The 13,162-nt window shown below is 41.7% G+C and overlaps 1 protein-coding gene across 1 annotated transcript in view; it reads right to left on the bottom strand.

Annotated features, from left to right (window-relative positions):
• Positions 1–13,162, bottom strand: part of PTPRM (protein tyrosine phosphatase receptor type M) — a 544,564-nt gene that overhangs the window by 343,182 nt on the left and 188,220 nt on the right. Inside the window, exons 4-5 of the mRNA XM_066626178.1 lie at positions 9,405–9,483; positions 7,212–7,327 (exon numbers count right to left, since the gene is read on the bottom strand). Coding sequence (XP_066482275.1) covers positions 7,212–7,327; positions 9,405–9,483 — 195 coding nt within the window. The remainder of the gene's footprint in view (positions 1–7,211; positions 7,328–9,404; positions 9,484–13,162) is intronic.

Genomic DNA, 13,162 nt, shown 5'->3' with positions numbered 1-13,162 from the left:
TTCATAAAGTGACTTTCAAAATACCAGTTTAAAGTTCTAAAAAGTAAAATCATGGCAAAAGGTGAGAGGGAAAATGCCTTTTCAATGAACGTCTTTGCTCATTAGGATACAGAAGAGAATAATTGGAAGTGTACTACAGCACTCTTGAAACAGAGAACCCCTTTAGGTTCTATGACCCCCTACTGACAAAAAAAGTATCATGGGAAAAGAATAAAACAAACTGGAAGTATTTAAAATCTATGTGCATTTCAAGGTGATAGCTTTGGTTCCCTTTCGCAAAACTTTTGAAACTCAGCATTCTGTTCAAACCAGAAAAAGGAACACTGACTGAAAGGCCGTTCTGTCTAACAAAGTAATGAAAAGAAAGGCTAGTTTACATTTAAAACATGCAATGAAAATTCTAGGAGATATAAATGATCCTCCTGAAGATCAGCTACTTATTAAGAGTAGGAAGAACATACTGGTATTATAAAGAGACTGCATTATTCCCATGCATAATAGTGACAGATAATACCTATCCTCAGCTATTCCCCACTTGCAAGTAGTATAAACCACACTACAATCTATGCACAGTCTCCACAATTTAAAAGATTCACTGGGATTGTATGGCTACCCATCACTCTCAAATACTGGGGGGAGAGTGCAAGTATGAACTGATTTGTTTTCCTGGCAATTTTTAGTTCTTGTGTTGTATCTATGCCAGTGAATCCCAAAGTGATTCCCTACTCAAACTTTGGGAATCCTGTAAGTCACTGGCATACCTGGAGGGGGGCAAATGGGGCAAATACCTCAGGCGCCAACCCTCCAGGGGTGACTCCTCAAGCCCCCCCGCCACCTGCCCACCCACCTTTTTCTTTAAAGGGAGAGAAGCTGGCAGCTTCACTGGTTTCTCTTCCTTTAAGAAAAAGCCTCCTTCCAACGGAGAAGGGGCGCCTAGAAGCACTCCTGGAGAGGCAGCAAGAAGTTGCCTCTCCGGTAGCGACTCAGTGCCGGACTGGGCTGTCCTCCCCTGCCTTCCAGGAGGAGAGGAAATGGGCGTCAGCATGACTCCTGTCGTACTGATGCTCTAGCCCAGGAGCCCCTGCCATCTCGCCTCCTCTGGAGACTTCCAGCAGCCCAAACCACTCCAAAGGAGACCTCCGTGCCACTTACAAGCAGCGTGGAAGGCTCCGTTGGGGCCTCGGCTACTTCCTTCGTTCCCCCTTTTTTCAAAGGGGGTAGCCGCATGGAAGTTATTGCAGTGACGATGACGTCACCGCAATTACTTCCAGGTCACGGGCAGGAGGGTGGAAAAGGGGTGGGGTACAAGGGGTGTGTGGGAGTGTGGGGGCAGAAAAGGCATGGGGTGGGAAAAATGGGGTTTGCCCCAGACGCCGGGACCACCAGGTACGCCACTGCTGTAAGTAAATTTTTGCAGGAGAGGGGGCAGGGGAAGGAAGGGGAGGGAACAACAACACAATCAGGAAGATTGTGCTGCTGCCAGGGAAGGAAGGGTTTTTTTAACTTACCTCAGGGTTGCTAAGGCTCTCTGGAGAGTCTGGGGAGCGTGTGTCCCCCTTTGCAGCCCTCCCAGCAGCTTCAAAGTCCTGTGAAAAGAAAAGAAAACACTTCCAGTTTTGCAATGGAAACAGGAAGTGTTTCTTTTCTTTTCACAGGACTTTGAAGCTGCCAGAATTGTCCCAATCATGTTGCTGCTGATTTCTGGTCTTCGTGATCCACCAGTTTGGGAAGCACTGGTCTGTGCTACCCTGTCTGATATTTTGGCACTGGGCAAGATCTGAGTGCAATAGAAGTAACAGCCCATTCCTAGTCCTGAGATATGCATGTGTATCTCCACGTATGAATGCACCACGGACACCGGCGCAACTCTGCAAAAATGCTGTGTTAACATAGCTTGGACAACACTCAGACTCAGGTACTTCTCCAACTGTGCAAAGGCCAAAAAAGGGAGGAGATTGAGGTGGGGCATTGGAGATATGTGGGAGGGGCATGGGCGAGATGGCGAGATGGGATCAGGCCATATTCTAACTCCCTTCAGAAATGTCCCTGATTCTGTAAAAACAACAGACATGGCCTAGGTAGGAGAAACACCATGGGGAACAATGGGGAAAGGAAAAACACCAGGAAATCTAATTTCCGATATCCCCCTGCCCCACCACCTCTTCAAGATGGCGCACAGGATACAGACTTCACCCATATCTATAAGCTCCTGCCATGTAGATGACAGTTCAGATGAGAAAATGTGCAGGATGAGGCTACAGCTGTCCAATCTCTCAAAGGGGGAGCTTGGTGATAGGAACCATGGTGAAAAGGCACTTGGTGCACAAAGGGAGCACTTCGCAGAAACAACCTCTTATCCCCCATAACATGTATGGCTAGATATTTTTGCAAAACACTTAACCTCTCAGAATTCTTATTGCACGCAATTTATCGCAAGAGGACTGCACATGCAAAAAGCGAACCGGAACGTCTACCTCACCACCCGAACAGAGGAAGCAACAGAGGGGACAGAATCCCATGCTGCAATGTATTGATGCTGCATCTCTGTCCCTATTCCCTCATCCACAATACTGATCCGCCAAGATAGTTAAATCAGTCTGCTGTAAAGTGTGTTGCCTTACTATCCATTTCATTTGCAGCATGTAAGAGAAGGGATTGTCAGTTTTGGTGAATGCAACAGGGTCCAACCAGAGGTGCTGCTGGTCAAACACTCATCTGAATCCTTTTTGTTTACTAGGACTGCAGTACTGCCATAGGGGGCTGAACACTGTGTGCACCACCAGAAACCATTTTACAACAGTGGGATTCTGTTGTAAACCCATGTGAACATCAGTCAGGCCCCTGTGCCTTTGCAAATTTTAAAACTTAGATCTGGTTAGACTTCTGGTTGCCCCCTACCACCATCATTGAATACAGCATGCACTCCATCAGCACAGCTATACCATCGTCAGTGGCGGGGGGAGGATTGAGCTGTTACTTGTTATTCATTTTCTCATTCATATTTCCCAGCTATGGAGAACTTGAATTTCTTTTAATCATTAAACGTGCTTTATGCTATGCAGCCTCTGCACTAACAAAAGCTTTTATATTTTTTGACACTCTCCTATCTCTTACAATACTCTGAATTTCTGAACATGAATATGACTGACAGTTAATGTGTTCAGTGATAGCCATATTCTATTCTAACTGATAACGTCTTTTTCCCCTTTTGCTAAGTGGATCAGTTTTCATTTTAAATAAAGAACAGCGTGTTAAAGCAGGTGGTGAGTCCAATAAGAAACAAACAGCAAGATAGCCTAAAAGTTTCGAAGTGGGGAAAAGAAAAGACAGACAAACCACAGAAAGATTGTTCAATAACTTTCGTTAGCAGAGGTATAAAAATGGCACTAAATTTAGAAGCGTTGCAAAAGATAACCAGGGCCCAGCATTGTTAGAGCATTGTGCTGCAGATTGGATTCTACATTACTGCTCTGTGAATGGAAGCTTCTTACATTTGTGGATGAAAAATGTATTTTTGTGAGTGGCAGGGATCCTCATGTAAGTGCACCTCTATTTCCATGAATGAAAGGTGCTCTATTAATGGAATGGTAAGTAAGGATCCCACTATATATAAATCCACACTGTGTCATGAAATATGTTCCATTAATATTTGAGCTAATGAACCCAAATCCCATAGTTATTTGACAAGGAAGAAAGTACAGGCGCCCCCAATTTTTTTTTTTGGGGGGGGGGGGGCTGAACTGCTTACTTAAAGTCATGCTAGGGATAAAAAATTTTCAAGCTGACTTCAGCTGGTTGAGTCAGATATCGAATATAGAGAGTGTCTATTTCCTATTTCATGAAAAGAGCAGTTTTGGTCTTCCAAAATGTAATGCCATCTGTCCAAGAAACCCAGTCAGCAACTACCATCTATGTTTCTGTAGTAATTGCGGATTCCAAACAGTTTTTATAGGGACCCCCACACAGAGTGTGTCACAATACTCCAATTTCAATGTCACCAAAGCACAGGTCTGGTCAAAGAAGGGACACAGCAGTGGACAAGCAAACGTTGGCTAGAGGCATTCCAGGCCACCTGGGCAACCAGGTGTACAGTGGAGTTTGAGAGTACTCTCAAACTGCAAACCTGATACTTCAAGGGAAGCATAGCCACACCCAGAAGAAGTTTATATTTCAAGACCTGGGTCACAGATTTCTGTACTAATAACGTGTTTGCCTTGTCTGGATTTAATTTCAGTTTGTTAGCCCTCACTCAGTCCTACAATGATCCCAAGCATTTCTTCAGGATTTCTTCAGCCTCCTCACCTGAAAATGAAAATGAGAGCCAGAATTGGGTGTCATTCAAATATTGCTGACACCCAACTCCAGACTTCCAAATGACTCAACTCAGGAGCTCCAAGTGGATATTAAAAAATGGACATAATGGAACTCTGATGAACACAATAGGCCAGTGCAGGAGTCCCCCAGCACCATGTTCTGAAATCTAGGAAGATCCAGAATGACCACAAAATGCTGCCGCTTAGTACAAGAAAAAGATGATACAGGATACCATTTATTGAGGGTACTGAAGTATATTGGAAGGTCTGTGTAGAACCAACAGGAATATATTGCCCCTATTCAGCTCTACTAAGGTGACTCAGGGTCCAATCCTATACAGTGTGCTGGGCCAGCTCCAATGCTGGGCTTGTGTTCCACTACCTGGCAGTCACTTGGACAGCTGGGTGTGAGTAAGGATGGGGGAGAAGGCAGGGACGAGACATTCTGGGGTAGGACGAGATGGGGGAAAGGCGGGCGGAAAGTGGGGAGGAGGTGTGACGGGCAAGGGAACGGGAGCGGTGGAGCTTGGCTCCACCAGATCCTGAGCCCCATGTGGGACCGCATGGTCTGACAAGCAACTCTCCAATTCTGCGCCGGCTCAAGAGTTCCATTGTGGTATGTAATAATATTTATGTTCTAAACAACGTGGTGGTTTTGCTTGTGTGACTTGCTAAGACATATTTTAAACAACTGTATTACTGAATATAGCAATTCTAAAAATGCATACACTAGTAGAACTATATTTGTTTAGCTTTCCAATTTCAAATTATACCTAATCCCAAAATGGCAATAACCTGTGTTGTCCACAGATGCAACAAAGAAAATATAACCAGATGGGATACATCTGTTAATCGTAAACTCCGCTTCAGTATTACTGAATTTATTTTTGTATGAGCTTACATTAAAGCTTCAGCTAATGGAAATATTTAATTCATGGCACATACAATCCAGCCAATGACCTTTTTAACTAAATAATGGTGACAACAAGGAAAAAAAAAAAAAAAGATCTCACATTGGACTATGTTGTAATCATGATTTTCTTCATCTGACTTTAACCTAAGGTGAAATTGGCTCAGTTAAATGACAGTTTGTCTGCACATTACCTGATCTGCATATAATCACATCTCATGATTCATTGTTCTTTGAAAAGGGTCAGGAGAAGATTAAAGTCATTACCTAGGATGACTTACGAAACAAGGTTATTTTTTTCCCCATGCAAAGCAGTGACTGAGTGCTCTATTTCAGGCTCTAAGCCTGAAAATTCTATAAATCGGTCACCTGATGTTAGAAATTTCCTTTTACTATTTGAGAATTTTTTTCTGGCTATAATAAAGCCAGTTTATTAATATTCATGTTGTCGAAGCTGAATCTACTAGGTCCCTTGGGTGAGTGTTTCACATGTGGGTCACGGAGGGAGTAACTTAATTGCTATGTTTTATTACAAGTAACCTGCAAAACAACCTTAAGGAACACGTGCATTTACTTAAATATAAGTGGAACTCTTCCTTGCTATGGGCAAATTCCCACAGTGCTGCTTAAGAACTTCTCACTGACACATCATTTTTTTTTCTCTAGTAATGGAATTTAATATCACCCAGAATACTACAATGTGTACGTCTGTGTGCGTGGTTCAGTTGGTCTCATGGTTGGGCCTGCTTGCATCTCCGCTTACAATTATATCACCATTCTGCACAGTTCCAATAGCATGTGGGACAATACCTAACAGACTTACTACTGCCAATTATTCACATTATAGCACAGGCAGCAATGACCTATGTCTCTTGGAAGGAGGAGGAATGAGAGAAACATCTATGCAGCCATGTCACTTTGGAACTTCTTAAATTCCAGATGAACAATATAGTAGATCTGTAAAGGTTTTCATCATCCTTCCTTACAAGTAAGTCCTAACTAGTTCATTTCCATACTATATACTTAGAGCCCAAATGCACCAAATTCCAGATGATGTACAGGTTATTGTGGGCTGGAGCGAGCTGTAGGTCTCATTCCTATCATAGGCAAGTTGCGAAAGTCATACCTGCTTTACTTTAAAAAAAAAAAAAGCCACCAAGCTGAACTCATGGCAAGAGAGCCTGGATGGATTTGAGGGGAGGGCAGGGAGGATAGGAGAGCCTCCTGAAGGTAAACCTGAGTGAGCTCACCCAGTGCTGGCAGCAGTTGAGAAATGCTGCATCTTCTGAGGCAATGTGGCTTTCCATCCCCCAAGCACACTAGAAATTCTGTGGGGTCAAGTGATACAAGCAGAAAACTGCCTTTTGTGAATATCATTACTTTTAAATAAATGAACAAAAAATGTATATTATCCTGCCGCCCTGCACAGTGAGGTCTCCATCAAAGGTTTATGCACAAAAAGGTCAGGTATCAGTCAAATGTCAACTATTCAAAGAATCACAATTCACTATTAAGTAACGCCCTGTTCTTTTGAACCACCATGGTGCTTCTCCCACTATGCTCTCACATGAGACAGAAAGTTGAAAAAAGATCCAACAGCAATAATTCTACAGAGGAATGACCAAGATTTGTATTAAGGACACATTAATTTTTAATGTTAATCTTTTAATGTTCTTCAGACATAATGTTTGTTTTAATATTGTTTTTAGTCATCGGAAACTGAAGAGTGGATATGCATTTGTACAGACAAGAATAATGCATAGTTCCAGACATTTTAATTGTATAGAATACTTGATTCCACTACAACAATTCCCAGAGCCCATGCAGTTTTTCCCATGAGGGCACAGGCTTCTATATTCTGGTTTTAGTATAGCCATACTGCGAAAGAAAGAAAGAAAGAAAGAAAGAAAGAAAGAAAGAAAGAAAGAAAGAAAGAAAGAAAGAAAGAAAGAAAGAAAGAAAGAAAGAAAGAAAGAAAGAAAGAGTACCTGTAACCAAAGCCTATTGCTTGGAACTGTTCTGCCATTGGCGGTGCACTGGAAAGTAGCAAATTGGCCAGCATTGACTTCTACACTCTGGACACGCAGGAAATGTGGTGTGCTAGCTATAGAGAATAAAGGAAAAGAGTCATGTTTTATGTTAACTTTTAAAATTTTTTTAAATAACCAGGTTTTAGAAATCATGCCTATAACAGCCCAATCCTACATATGTCTTAAAACAGACTGACTGATTTCAGTGAGACTAGCTTCCTGGAAAAGGTGTACAGGATTATGTTGGAAGTTACCATTTCACTGTATGAAATGTATCTTAAAATACGTATTTGACTCACATTGTGCCTGATATTAGGTTGATATTACTTTCGTTTATTTTCTACTAGAATCTAGGACACAAAAGAGAAAGCTACTAGCTCATTGTTCCTAAAGAGAAAACCACCTTGTAAAACACTTCTGTGTTTATAAGGATTATACTGAAACCTAATTGATGTTTTGAACAAAACCACAGCAGATATTTATACTCATTACAGGACAAGAATATTAGAAATTTGTCAAGACAGCTATTTTTAAACCATGCACTTTATGTGTAATGACTGCATTTTAGAACAACTCTAGCAAAACATTTCTGACTACATACAATAAGCATAAATACCATTAAAAAATAAATTCAGTAACAACTGTAAATCTGCAATTCATTTATACTAGCTTTCAAGTAAGTACAGATTTAAACAAATTCAGGAACTATTTTTGGAAAGTTTTTTGTTTTTGTTTTAATTTCAGGACACCGTATGTATTATTTGATTTTTCTCTGTAAACCACTTTGTGAACTTTTAGTTGAAAAGCGGTATATAAATACTGTTAATAATAATAATAATAATAATAATAATAATAATAATAATAATAATAATAATAATAATAATAATAATAACGTAAATGCAAGAAACACAGGTCCCAATCCTAGTAGAGCCTTGTGCTGCTGGAACTAGCAGTGCAATGGAATGCAACGTCCCTTACAGTGGAGCAAAAGCCAGGATGTTGTAATATACTGCTGACTTAAACAGTGAGAAGTACTGCAAGTGCAGGATAGGCCCTGGCTGTGGACAGAGAGGGGATGCAATGGGGTGTTTCAGGGGAGGATCCTGAGGAAATGTTGGGGACGGGAAGGGGTGGATCCGGTGGCAGACACATGATCTTTCCCCTCTTTTAAAACTCTTTGCCCCTTTTTTCTCTTCTGACATACACCAGTAAAATGACTGGCGTATATCAAGAAGACCACAGAGGATTGGGAAGTCCTCCCACCATCATGCAGTGCATGCTCCATTGGCACAGCTCCATGTTACAACGTATCAGGGAAAGGACTGGGCAGACAGTGTACCAATTCAGCCATCAAACCACAATATATAGTAACCTATTGCCTGACATGGCTTTTATTTCTTTTCTTTTAAAGTAGAGGTCCTCAAAATGAGACGTTGTGATGCCCCAGACTGAGAAGCTCTGACCCACTTCTGGTTTCATGACGAAAACTGGGTCGCACGAGCATTTTTCAACAATACTAAGGTGTGGGGAGGCTTGCCAAGGGCCCTGCAGGCTTCTCCCGTCCTCCGGAGGGCATCTGCAGGCCTTGTTCAGTCTAAATTTAGCCCCGATATCCCCAACACTGACACAATTGCAGGAGTGCCAGTGACACCCCCTTCCCTCCCCGACAAGGACTTACATTGGCCCAAAGTCTCTTTTAAAACCGCTGCTTTTAAAGCATGTAGAGAGACACCCATGTATATATGTGTACAGGGTCCTTTCTTGGGTACCAGCCAAGAAATCATGATACAGGGTAGTAACATGACTTTAAAGCTGGACGGATGAAAGGAGGCCTCAAATCCACAGTTCAAGAGTAAGGCCACACTTTTTATTATCAGCACAATCACCTCTTCTCATCCGCATGCTATCAGGCTGCCTTGGAAGGAGCCTTGCTTGCTCCATGGAAAATTTCATAAGCAACAACAACTTGCTTGCACAGTACATTTGACCCTGCAAACAAAAGCCACCTTCTAGGCTGCCACAAAGCTTCTTAGGTCAAGGAGTAATATGGGAGCTCAAATGGGCAACAGTGCACATAGTTATTTCAACAAAGTTTGCAAAAAAAAAAAATTCAAGCAGATATTTTCAAAAGATAAATGCTCAGTCACTTACTGCATGGATGTCCTAAAACCTTCACATCATCAATAGCTAGGTATCCTTGGTGATCTGAAGTGATCACTTCAAAAATGACCTGAAATATGAAAGGACGGACTGTTATCAGTTCAGTTTTTACTTGGTACGATTAAATGCATTCACTTGAAACATTTCTATAAAAGGAATACATGTATTTCTTTCTTCAAATCAAATCAAATGCTAAGAAATTATCATCAAAGAGGAAAGCAGTCCATTTAGAAGGACATAGATATACATGATGAATAAAACTTTACATCATAGCAATTGAGTAGCTGTGGTGGTTGTATCAGTAGTTCGTTTATTTTTAGACATTTTTATACCGCCCTTCCTCCAAAGAGCTAAGGGCAGTGTACACAGCTGCTCCCCTCCTTTTGTCCTCACAACAACCCTGTGGAGTTTGTGAGGCTGAAAGTGACTGGCCCAAGGTCACCCACAAAGCTTCATGGCTGAGGGAGTTTTGAAACTGGATCTTCCAGGTCTAAGTCTACCTCCCAAACCACTACACCACCCTGGCTCTCCCAGCTGTATCCAATTTACAAATAAATTATCTGTATTTGTACGCAATTCAATATATGTATCTACTGTACAGCTCCATCCAGACAAAAGGACTCATGTCCATGTGTACAGGCTTCCACCACCACTATATGCATGTTTTAAACACACATCTGCACATTCATGCATTCAATACAACTAAGAACCCTGGTTTTTTAGGGTTCCTGAGCATTGCCTAAACACATACTGTATAAATCATAGGTAGATGCATTCATTTATTTGAAATACTCCTATACCACCTTTCCAATTTTTTTCTAGATCTCAGAACAATGTACAACAACAATAAAAACAGCAATAAAAACATACCAATCAAAATAACAATAGTAGCAGCTTCAGATTAAAGAGAACACTCAACAATAAATTAAGTATTAAAAGCCTGGCAAAATAAAAATGCTTTTACCACCTGTTGGAAGGAAGCCAAAAGGTCACATTGCATACTTCCTTGGACAGATAATTCCAAAAGTTCAGTGCCTCTACAGGAAAGGTCTGGCCAACTGAACTTGTGTCAGTGACAGAACACAGAACAAGATTAGTGATGCTGAGATGGGCAAGGATGAGCAAAGATGGTTCTTTAAGTAAACTGGGTTATTACTGGCACCTTGATTTAGGCCCAGAAACAAACTGGTTAACTAGTGCAACTGCTGCTAAATAGGTATTATACCATCATAACTTCAGGTGCCCATCATCAGCATCCAAGTAGTTGCTTTCTAAAACATTTGATGTTTCCAAACCATCTTCAAAGGTAGCTACATGTGAATCATGTTACAGTAGACCAGTGTTTCTCAAACTGTGGAACGGGACCCACTAGGTGGGTTGTGAGCCAATTTCAGGTGGGTCCCCACTCATTTCAATATTAATATATTATACTTGATGCTACCATGGTATGTGACTGCATTTGGGGAAATGTTTCAGATCTGTACTTGTAACAGGCACTTATAGATATGCTTTTAACAATGATAGTCAATGGGACTTACTCCTGGGTAAGGATTGGGTAAGGGTGTGGGTAGGATTGCAGCCTAGGATTGATAAAAATTTTCCTGTTGATGATGTCACTTCCGGCCAAGACATCAGTTTTGATGAGTCTTGACAGGTTCACATTCTAAGAAGTGGGTCCCAGTGCTAAAAGTGAGAGAACCACTGCAGTAGACCATTCTGGATGTGACTCATTTCAACGCTGCTCCCCTGACATACCACTTGCTGCCATGCTCTCCTTGGAGATACCATCATCAGTTAATTCTGCGACGGGAACTTCCAAGGTTACTAAGAGGCTCAGGGTGCAAGGGCAGGCTTTTTCTCATGCTTGAAAACCACGCTCTAGAGCTCTGTCTGTTTGCCTAACCCTCCAGCTGCTGTTAGAAGCTCCCATCGTGGTCTCACTGCCAGGTGGTGAGTGATGCTTGTATCATCCAACACTGTCCAGCATACCACTGGTTGAGAACCCCTGGACTAATGCCTGTGCCATTAAGACTAGGCCTCTATCTAGGGCTGCAGCAGATATACCAACCACAGCTAGGGGGAAAAATAAACTTGTCAACCAATATAACTTCTAAGCTGTGTACTTAGTCCTTCAGGGGGAGTTTAATTCTGTGCAGGATTGGTTGTACACCATCTAAACCTGCAGGTTTCCCAACCCAGATCACATCTACCTTGTCTGATTTAAAGTTCAGTTTGTTTGTCCTCATTCACCTGTGAATTGTCTCCTGGCACAGACTCATAATGTCAACTGTCTCCCTCGAATCAGTTGATTGAAACAGGAGGTATAGTTGGGTGTCACCTGAGAATCGATGGTGCCTTAGCCCAAACCACTAGATGACCCTACACAGCAGTTTCATGTAGGTGTTAAGTGGGGAACATGGGGGACATAAGAGAGTCCTCTTGTAGCCCACAGAGACTTAAAGAGCTGGCCCTTTAAAGCCTTTCCATTCCATTTAAACCAGTGGTAGGGAAACAGGCAGGGCCAGTGAGTATACAAAGACTCCAGCTACCATAAAACCCTTTTCTGAATAAGTTGGGATGTATCCAAACGCTGAAGTTAACCACCCTTAGCTCTCACCCTTTCTCGAAACCTTAGAGTTGACTCATAATCATGGCCTGTCAATCCATTCTTCTTGTTCCCCATTCCAGACCACTGTCTGCTCTGTATCCCTTGACTTTTCTTGTGGTTCAGCCTTGCCCAGACTGGCTACATTAAAGATGCTCAACTCTCCTGGAATGAGCCTCCCAGAGCTAATGTTTCATTTTTTGTGGGAAGATGGCGTTACCTCTTTTCAGTGATTTTGTGACAGATCAAATGCCCACGAAGGGGTAATGTGTGTTAGGAAGTTACAAAAATGCATTTTTAACATGTACAGTCCCCAGAAAGATGACGGAAACATTTTCTATCATCTCTCTCAAGGGAGTGAAGCAAGATATCATAGCTCAAGATAGCAGAGAGCATGAATCAAATTGTAAAAATTTATGAATAGACTCAGTAACGCTAACAAATATCTGCTAAAGAGTCTCTATGAAAAATACAAGCATAGCTTAAATAGGAACAGTCAGAAACAATTCCAGAAATGTTTTACAAAGTGTTAGAAAAAATAGTGATTAAAATTTGTTGTAGCTTGGAAAATCCAATTAGTTATGATTGTGGCAGTACTGACCACTGCCACTGTAACAGTAAACAAAAGCATCAGGGATAAGTTTAACAATATAGTGAATAGATGACATTCTTAAAGGACAGGATCTTAAAAAGACAGGATTATTGTGCTACAATATTTGAATAACGGAGGCATTGAGAGTATTTTGAAAAGCTTAGAAATTAATAGAAATAATGGAAGTGAACATCTAACTGTGTTGGATTTTGTCAAATGATCAACATACAGATTCTGAAATATCAGTGGTTTCTTCAGTACAATTTCAGTTGCTCACTTGTTTCAGGGCTATCGTCTCAGAAAAAAAGGAAAATTCCTCCAACATAGTAAAGTGGTAGCAGTGATGAACATCACCTTCTAGCTTCCAGTAAGAGTTAAGAAATTGTCTGAGTGTGTAATCCTAACTTGTGCTGGAAGCAGGAAGGTCAGCGGGCCTGCGCTGCATCCAGCGCAAGTTTGGGGCCAAAAGCAGCACAGCCCAAGGCAAGGGAAAGCCTTTCGCCTTACCCCCTGTCACACTGCAGAGGCCCCAATGGGTCTAACTGGATCTGT

The sequence above is a fragment of the Tiliqua scincoides genome, chromosome 4 (genome assembly GCF_035046505.1).
Source record: "Tiliqua scincoides isolate rTilSci1 chromosome 4, rTilSci1.hap2, whole genome shotgun sequence".
NCBI lineage: Eukaryota > Metazoa > Chordata > Lepidosauria > Squamata > Scincidae > Tiliqua > Tiliqua scincoides.
This window is presented reverse-complemented; position numbering and strand designations above follow the sequence as displayed.